The sequence below is a fragment of the Peromyscus eremicus genome, chromosome 5 (assembly GCF_949786415.1).
Source record: "Peromyscus eremicus chromosome 5, PerEre_H2_v1, whole genome shotgun sequence".
In the NCBI taxonomy this organism is placed as follows: domain Eukaryota; kingdom Metazoa; phylum Chordata; class Mammalia; order Rodentia; family Cricetidae; genus Peromyscus; species Peromyscus eremicus.
The window spans coordinates 98,167,569-98,177,246 of NC_081420.1; the positions used below are offsets into that span (position 1 = coordinate 98,167,569).

The 9,678-nt window shown below is 44.6% G+C and overlaps 1 protein-coding gene across 1 annotated transcript; it reads right to left on the reverse strand.

The window, feature by feature from the left end:
• Positions 1–406: 406 nt before the first annotated feature.
• On the reverse strand, positions 407–9,256 carry Tat (tyrosine aminotransferase). Its single transcript, XM_059262569.1, has 11 exons — positions 9,022–9,256; positions 8,772–8,876; positions 6,350–6,417; positions 5,288–5,446; positions 4,536–4,674; positions 3,846–3,898; positions 2,844–2,996; positions 2,195–2,323; positions 1,701–1,784; positions 951–1,049; positions 407–547 (listed from the first exon to the last, which is right to left on the reverse strand). The coding sequence occupies exons 1-11, from the start codon at positions 9,254–9,256 to the stop codon at positions 407–409; spliced, it is 1,365 nt and encodes a 454-aa protein (XP_059118552.1).
• Between the last annotated feature and the right edge of the window lie 422 nt (positions 9,257–9,678).

Here is a 9,678-nt window from a genome sequence, read left to right on the forward strand (position 1 = left end):
AGGTGACTTGGGACCTGTCTAGAGAGGATGCTCCTATGGCAGCATGAAGGAATGGGTGTTCCAGCCATCTTCAGCCTTTTGGTTCTCCCGTTCTGAGCTCTTGTGTTTCTTGCCTCTCTTCTTTCTGGTAAACTGTTCACCGGGGGGTGCTCTCAAGATAAGGAAGTTATATGTTGGGGGGGGGGACAGTGAACTCATGAGTCACTCCAACAGAGCCAAGTGAGGGGAGAATTTGGGGTTCTGGGTGTGTGTTGGATGTGACTGGGGGAAGTAGAAATAATCCTCAATTCTTGATGTGGTGCTTTTGAGGTCCCTCTTTCAGAAGGGACATCTGATTCCCTGAGAAGGAGCAGCCCAGTCTGGCCTTCCTTGGATGGGACATGTCTTCAGGAGGACGCATGAGGGCCTATTTATCACACTCCTCCTGGCTGCCTTCAGCACAGTGGTAGTGCTGTTCACAGAACTCCTGGATCCGGCTGCAAGCTTCCAGCATCATCACCTCGGGGACCGTGATGACAACTCGGAAGAAATTTGGGTACTCGAAACACTGCAAAAACAAGGACTTGTTATCTCCAGGGCAACCGAATCTGATACTGGCTCACCCTAGCATAGCCAGGCCTCTAGTCTGCAAGACAGGGCCATGTCATTGCATCAGGGGTATCAGTTTGCTCTCACACCCATCCCTGGAGTGCGGAGTCAGCAACTGAGTTAATTCATCTTAAAATTGGCTGTTCCCCTCCCACCCAGTGTTTCCAACTTTTCTTCCTGGTCCTGAGGGGATAATGATGGGGGAGAAATTGATTTTAGGTAGAAGCCATAAAACACATCAGTTGGAATCTTATCAAATGAGAATACTTGGCATGGAGAGAAGGTTAGGCTAAAACACAGCTTAGGAAGACCTCTGGGGTCTCCAGGAGCTGTTGGGAATGTGCAGAGACACCAGCACTTACTGTTGCTGGGAGGCAGTGGACAGACTGCTCCGCAAATAACTGCTCTGTGAACTCCACATCATTCTCAAATTCTGGGAAGTGTTCCATCTCGATTCCAACCTGAACCAACAATAAGAGGAGGCCAGCATGTCACCGGAGGAGCATAGGCCACTTTCCTATGCCCGAAATGAGAGCAGAGACTCCTTGAAAGCTGTCTGGGAACTCTCCAACCCATAACTAGAGCACCAACACTGTGGAACTCGGGGGGCTTCTTGCAGGGAGGAGGGGCCATGTTTATATTCATATTTTAGTTTATTGGAGGGTTCCTTCCTGGATATTGATAAGTAAGAATAGGAAAAGAATACCATTTCTCTTTTCTCAAAAGAGGTAAAATTAGCATTAGGACCAGGTCATTTTTACTTTGTAGGGCCTACTTCATCAATTGTAGACATTTAGCATCCCTGGGCGACAAGTGGCAATAGTGACCCTGAAGACAAAATCCCTATGTGGTCCCCCCACCTCTGAAGGCACCAACATCACTCTCAGCCATGAAACACAAAGCACACCTCTGTATCTATGTGTGAGAGAGTGACTGAACTGAGATTAGGTTATTGAGAGAGTTTTGTGAACACAGGTTAAACCGAAGCACTGGGGTAATTCATAACAAGACAGTTCCTCAGATGATGGGGACCGGTACCTAATTCACTGTCTTTGTAGATGGAAGCAATACCCTGCATGACCACATCCATGATGATCCTGCGCACACCTTACCATAAGGTACATGGCTCCAGAAGGGCGGACTGGCTGGAGTCCAGGAATGGCAGCCAATGCCCCATAGCAGAGGTCCGCACTGGACTATGAGAAGAGGCAGAGATAGAGAAAAAATAATCAAGGATCAAATTTTAAGTAAAAGAAAAACATAATTTTTACATGTAATGTTTTGTATAATAAAGTTTTTTTTTTTAAAAAGAAAGAAACACATCATTGAAGGTACAGCCTTCATTGAAGGCCACACACCTAGACTTAACACCATAGCGCAAAGAGGTAATAAGAACAAAACCCATTTCTTGAAGTTCTTAGCGAGACAGAATGAATTACAGGAAATGAGGAATGTGCCTATGGAAAATAACATTGATCCACCATCTGATTTGGAAGCCCCACATTAAAACAGTGGTCCAGAAATTAGGGACAATTATTCCTAATTTCACTAGTGTGCTCTCTAGCTCCCAAACTCCGCGAGTGGAAGGTTCCAAGCTGCCCTTTACCTTCAGGAAGCTTAAAGTGTCATGGTAGAACTCTTGAGGGGTGCGCTGAAGGATACTCCTCAGAGCTCCTTGGACAATGGTGCATGGTCCCAGGATCCGCTGACTCAGCTTTACCAACCCATCTCGAATCTAGAATGCACCAAGAAACAAATTATTTAGCCTTTCTAAAACGTCCATGTGTGGTGACTCTCTTCTGACCTTTCTGCCAGGCTTTTAATCTCAGGAAGTGATGGCACCACGTGACCCACCTACATTAGACTACCTGAATCTGCAGCCCTTCTCTGTCGCAAACCTGTGGGCAGGTGATGTAATTTCTCTGCACCCTGTCTTTCCTGACTGTAAAATACTCTCAGAGGGTGTTATGAAGATAAAATAAAAATAGGGGTCATAAAACATGAATGATAGTGCTGTCATTACTGTGATTGTTTGCACTTTTATAGCCTTAAAATTGGAGGCGGGTGAAATTTCCTCATAGACCCAGAGACTCAAACATATGAGAACAGGGTTTGGATGAGGAATATCTGTTACATCTTCATTCGTCATGTTTCCAAGCACTGTGAACAATACCGTCAGGAGGGGGAGGAAACTGAGTATTCAAACCGAACACAAGTACTAAATTATTCATGCCATTTTACCATATTGCTCTCACCTCATTGCCAAAAATGTCTCTTCGATCATGGATGAGGATCCAACCCAACCTCCAACCAGGAACCAGCCAGCGCTTGGCCAGCCCACCACAGGACAGGATGGGGACGTTGGTGCTGAGGGTGGCCATTGGTTCGTATTTGTGATCTGAAAACACCTGAGGAAAAGCGGAGTTCTTGAATGCTCTAGATCCTGTGCCTCCCATTCCTTTCCTTAGACACTGAGGGACAGAATAGTGGATTGGCAAGCCCCTCCCCACCCTCAGGTATGACTGGATCCCACGTGGTTCAGGGAAACTTATCCAAAGACATTTAATTTGGTGTGTGGTCTAGATTAAACGAAACCAGAAACAAGGGCAGTGACAGTAGTCTAAATGTGTGTATAACTTCTGAAAACCGGCACTGTGGAATTATGACTGGTAGAGTTATAGATTTAAAAATAAAAGGTGGGTCCATAACCCAATATCTAACATTCCTGGGCCCAACTAGGTTACAGAACTCAGACTTTTGGAGGGATTAAAAGGCTACACAGCACATATGTCATAGGTAATATTTCCAAGGAAATCTTGAATAATACTGCCCCAATCAGTGATATTAACAGCCCTCCCTTTTCATTTGCACCTTTTTTTAAATTTCTGGTGCTGGGAATTGGACCCAGACTCGAGCTTGATAGCCAGGCATGTACTCAACCACTGAGTTACATTTTGAGGACCCCTCACCTACTCTTAAAAATACACATCCATAAAAGTCATGAACAAGAAATCTACAAAAGTCATGAACAAGTTGATTTAGCCTATCAACTTGGAGTCTATATTCAAGTAAATTCCAACAACTCTTGGATTTCCCCGCTCTTTGAATTAAATAAACAAGTAAATTAAAAGCTAAGGAGACATGGTCTGTATATTTGTTGAGAGGGCTTCCGAAGATCTATTAGTCAGCTCTAGACACCCCATAAAACAATATGGTACTGACACACTCCTGGAGTGTTGTACCCACCCCAGACTTACCATGTCACCATAGATCTCATCAGCTAAGATGGGGACACACTGCCTTTCTGCCACTGAAATTAAACAAGAACAACCATGCTGGAATCATTTTCAGTTTCAATGGCCTCGCCATTTCCTTCATGCCTAGTCCTCTGTGATCTGCATTCTGTGCTCGTGGGTCCAACCATCCTCTTGGGAACTAAATACAGCTGACATTCTTCCAGGATGTTAACCTAAACGCGCCATTTAACCGCACATTTCAAACTCTCTTCCATGATGGTAGTGACGAAAGGCAAATATGGGTGAAATAGCTCTTAACCCAAATGCCTGGGATCAGGAGTAGTTGAGATTTGAAGGGTATATTGTTACACTTTGTTGGGGTTGTTTGTTTGGTTTTGTTTGGGATTTTAAAAGGGGGTTTAGGGATATTTATACAGACTTGCCATTTGTATGTTTCTAATCTGAAAATACAAAATGCACCAAAATAGAATGCTTGCCATTTTTGGATTGGGGATGTGCAGCCTGTATTTCTCATTCCCCTTCTTTTAGACTGGCCCTGGGGGTCCACAACACATGATTGACTAGAGACAGAGCAGGCATTTCTCCACCTCCATCCCAGCCTCAGGACTTAGGGACACATTCTGCCACTTGGGGAGCAGCTAAAGAATTCTGCTCTCACCAACTCCCCTGTGCAGGGCCCTTGGCACTTACCTGCCAGGATCTTCTGAAGGTGCCTCTTACTGAACACGGAGCCGCAGGGATTTGACGGGTTGTTGACAACGAGACAGGCTGTTTTTTCATCAATCAGAGACTCCAGTTGCTTTAGGTCGATTTCCCAAGACTTCTCAGGCTGAGTAAGAAGAAAGAGAGAGACTAGGATGTTCCTGAACAATTCAGGGGGATACTCAACCCAAGGATTTAGTATAAAGAATAAAATAAGTCAATGAGATGGCTCAACCGGTAAGCCTGGTGACCTGAGTTCCATCCCCACTCCCCACATGGTGGAAGTAGGGAACTGACTCCTGACATGTGTCCTTAGACCCCCATACATGTGATATTGTTTGCAAATGCTAAACTCACTGCCCCATGCACGCACACAAACATACACACAAAATAAGTAAATATAACTTTTTTAAAGAATAAAATCTGCCTTTGGCTCTAACCCCCGACCTGTAGACCATTCTCTGTATGCCAATGATCATTTCTTTTTTACAGGGTGGTAACCAAGTACTTGAGTCAAAAATTAAAAGTCAGAGCCTGGGGAAATGGCTCAGAGGTTAAGAGTACATGCTGTTCTTGCAAAGGACCCAGGTTCTATTCCCAGCACCCACATGATGGCTCACAACCATTTGTAACTTCAGTTCCAGAGGCCTTAACACCCTCTTCTGGCAGGCACACATGTGGTATGAAGATATAATACTTACAAGATAAAATAAACATTTAAAAAATCAAAAGTCAATTACCAATAGATTGTAGAGCTTGACTTCAATTCCCATAGATTCAGCCAAAGTCCTATAGAGGGAAAACCCGGGTCTTGGAATGAGGATATTTTGTCCTGGATTGGCCAACACAGCTAAACAGAGCTCAATAGCCTGACTGCAGCCACTTGTCAGAACGACATCCTGTAAAGAAAGGAGAAGAGTGGACTTGGGTGAGTTGGAAGCAATGAACTTACCTCAGTAACTACCAAGGAAAAAGAAAGAGTTGTGCTGAGCACCATCCAATTCTATTCATCTATCTATCTATCTATCATCTGTCTGTCTATTTATCTATCTATCTATCTATCAATCATCTATCTATCAATCACCTATCTATTTATCTATCATCTATCTATTTATCTATCATCTATCTATTATCTATGTATGTATCTATCTCTCTACTACCCATCTCTCATCTATCTCTAAATGTTGTTGAAATTGATGGCCACTTAAAAAAATAAACAAATCACTTTAAAAAGAACAAGCTGGCTATGATTCAACCAACTCACAAGGGAGATCTTCGATTGACCTTGGACTATTTTTCACCAGGTTATTTATTTACTTTTGACCACAGATTTGAAGTCTGACATTTCTCTGAACACAGATGAAAGACACCTCTTTGATTAGGAGGCAGACAGCAAGAAGGGAGGGCAGCATCTAAAGCTGACACTGACAGGGACTCAGGATGCCCTGAGACCTCTAGAGTTCTGTCTCAGAGCCCTAAAGTGAGTGAAGGAAAATACATACTTAAACACATCCTAATGATAAATTCTTCTAAATTGAATTAGTTGCCATTTATGGATAGTCTCTCAATGATCTTTTGAAGAAAAACAAATCTAGGATAACTTTGGGGGTCCTTTGAGACTCTGTGACAACACTACATAAGACCTCTTACACTGTACCCTGATCAGTGACCCAACTGTGTAAGAAGTCCTCAACTTGCCAAAGGGTGGTTCTCCTCAGCGCCCCTCAAACTACTACTCCTTGTGGGATAGAAGCAAGGAGTCTGCTTGCCCTCGGTGGGCTCTGAGCTGGTACCCGGCTCACCTTAGCCTCCAGTGGAGCCTCAGCACAGTGGTAATAGGAAGCGACCTCCTCCCGACTGGATAAGTAGCCTGAGAAGAGACAGAAAAGGAAGCTAGAGGTTTTCATCCCTTCATTGACAGTCTTGCCCCAAACTTCAACGCTGCTCCCAGCTGCCTCCTGTCCTTGCTTAGGGATAGCTCCTTCTGTGTAGCCCAGTCGCCACATGAGAAGGGAATTAACTTTCTATGTGGCAGTTTTATTAGAAGTACAAAGGTATGACAACAACAAGAAGCAGCTCCCCAAACCGTAAAATGCACTCACTGCATAATCTTGACTACTATGATTGCATTTTATGACACTTTAAATAGGGTTTCAGTTATTCCTAAGTCCCTTTATACAGTGTCTATTTTCTGAAATGCCATCAACAGTTTCAGTGCGTATGATCCTCTCTCAGTGTTTTATCTTATATAATATACTTATAGTATCTTTGTACACAGGCTCTCTTCTTCTGGAACATTCCCAACGTGGCTTGCAGGCTTGAAGTATTGGCAGTTTCAAACCTATTATAATGTTTTACAAAATTGCCTTCCAGAAGACAAGTTAGCAAAGACACGAACTGTATTCATCTTCTTTAATTTAAGATATACTAATGGTTCTTTCCAGTGACACTGACCAACATTTCCTACTTTATTAGTGAGGGAGAACGAATCCCCCGAGACCACGATCATCTCTCCTCCTGTACTGCTCAATGCTCAGACCCTGTGAACACTTCTCAGATGAAGGTTTGATTCCAGTTTCCAAGCTCAATTAGTACCCTGACACTTTGGATAATAGAATTATTTATTTGTGTATTGCGGGGGTGTGCACACATCACGGCACATGTGTGGTGGTCAGAGGGCAACTTGGTGGAGTCAGGTCTCTCCTTCTACATGGGTCCCAGGGATTGAACTCAGGTCGCTAGGCTTGGCAGCAAGCATGTTTTACCCACTAAGGCATCTCACTGGCCTTCATTATAATATTTTTGTGACCTGATTTTGAGTCTTGAATTTGAGTGTTGTTCTATGCAGCTTTCTAACATGTAAGTAATCCACCTAAAAGTATGTCCCAGCTGGGCAGTGGTGGCACACGCCTTTAATCCCAGCACTCGAGAGACAGAGGCAGGTGGTTCAAGGCCAGCCTGGTCTGTGGAGTGAGTTCCAGGACAGCCAGAGCTGAAACCCTATCTCAAATAAAATAATAATAATAATAATAATAATAATAATAATAATAATAATGGCCATGCCCCAATTCCTCTTGGAAAAGCTTTTGAATCTGATATTAGTATGAAACCAGGTCATTGTTTTCTCTGTCTGCATGAAGAATGGTTCAGCGTATACAACACCCTGGGGAAGATACACAACATGAAAATAAAACCAAGGAATTACTTATTTTGCCAAAATCTTTAGAAGAGACATTTTGACAGGTGCAGTTTCCCCAAACAGGAAAGTGGCTTGCTCTCGGGAATGAGCTCTGTCCCCAACGTAACAGCCATTCTTTGTTACGTTCCCTCTTCCACACTTAAAAATGCATTTTAAAGAGACCAAGGCCGGAATGAGAGCACAGATTCAAACCATAAGGAAATAAAGGAGCTATTTACAGGGGGCAAAGTGTAAATAAACACAGGGCCAGGAAGACTGAGTGCCAGCCAGACTCGGCCTTCGTGGTAAAGATGGGCAGAACTGTTTGAGGAATGGCTGTGTTTGGAGACCTAATGGGGAGGTGCCGGCAGGCAGATGAAATCAGGGAAGAAATTAAACCTCAGCATCTGTGTTTAAGAATCCAGAGTGGGACCCCTTCCCTAAATCTAAAGGGCTGTTTCATCTTGGGCTCTTAGAAGCACGGATCAGGAAATCTAGGGCCGTTACTGTAGGTGGAATCCTATTTAAAAATCATGAAATGGGAAGGCTCAGTGGGTAAAGGTGCTTGCTGCCAAGCTTGACGACCCTGAGTTCAATCCTCAGGACACACACGATGGAAATAGAAAACCAATTCCCACAGTTGTTCACACACTCACACACACACACACACACACACACACACACACACACACACACCATGGTGCGCTCTCTCTCTCTCTCTCTCTCTCTCTCTCTCTCTCTCTCTCAGACTCTTTCTCACTCTGTTTCTTTCTTTCTCTCTCTCCTCCCTCTCTCTCTGTCTCTCTCTGTGTGTGTGACATACACACACACACACACACACACACACACACACACACACACACACACAAATAAGTTTAAAAGCCAGGCACATTAGCATATGCCTATAATCCGAGCTCTTGAAAGGCTAAGGCAGGAGGATCACTAGTTGGAGGTCAGACTGTTATGCAGCGATGCCCAAAACCAGAACAAAACAAGGAAAAGCCTACAGACTTTGAAAGCCCCAGGGTCGTCTCTGGCAAGCTCACCAATGGATGGGGCGTAGCCATTGTACTTCCCAGAGTCCAGAGCGTCCTTCATGGCTTGGGTAACTTCAGGGTCTGTAGGCAGGTTTCCAAACACAGTAGGATCCCCTGTTCATGGAAGAGGAAGGCAAAAGAGCCGCCGAAGTTTACACCCCCACGTTTGGGTCTCATCCTCTCATCTCTTCCAGCCAGCCCAAAAGGAGAGGAGGTAGGTGGGCAATGCCGACCCTCCATCAAGTGGCCCCACACTCACCGATTGACAGGGAAATCACAGTTTTGTTTGGGTTGGGCTTCACCTTCATGTTGTCCACGATGGCCCGGATGGGATTAAAAGTGTTATTGGACATGTCGGAGGGCCTCACATTCCACCTGGCCTTCCTGCCTTTCATTTTTCCCTGCCCCGAGCTTCTCCCACCAATATTGACATGTACATCCAGAACTGAAGGCAGGCTGCTACTGCCATTTGTCTGAATCACGTAGGAGTCCATGGCTCGCAAAGCCTGCAGGGAAAAGAAACACCTCCCTGTGATGACTGAGACAGTGCACCTCGGGATGGGAGCTATGTCTGGACCTATGCAGGGGTGAAGGGTGACTCCACAGATGCATGTTCCTAACTCTTTTTTTCCCCCCCGAGACAGGGTTTCTCTGTGTAGCTTTGGGCCTTTCCTGGAACTCACTCTGTAGCCCAGGCTGGCCTCGAACTCACAGAGATCCACCTGCCTCTGCCTCCCGAGTGCTGGGATAAAAGTCGTGTGCCACCACCGCCTGGCTGTTCCTAACTCTTTTTTTTTTTTTTAAAGATTTATTTATTTATTATATATACAGTGTTCTGCCTGTATGTCTGCCTGCAAACCAGAAGAGGGCACCAGATCTCCTTATAGATGGCTGTGAGCCACCATGTGGGTGCTGG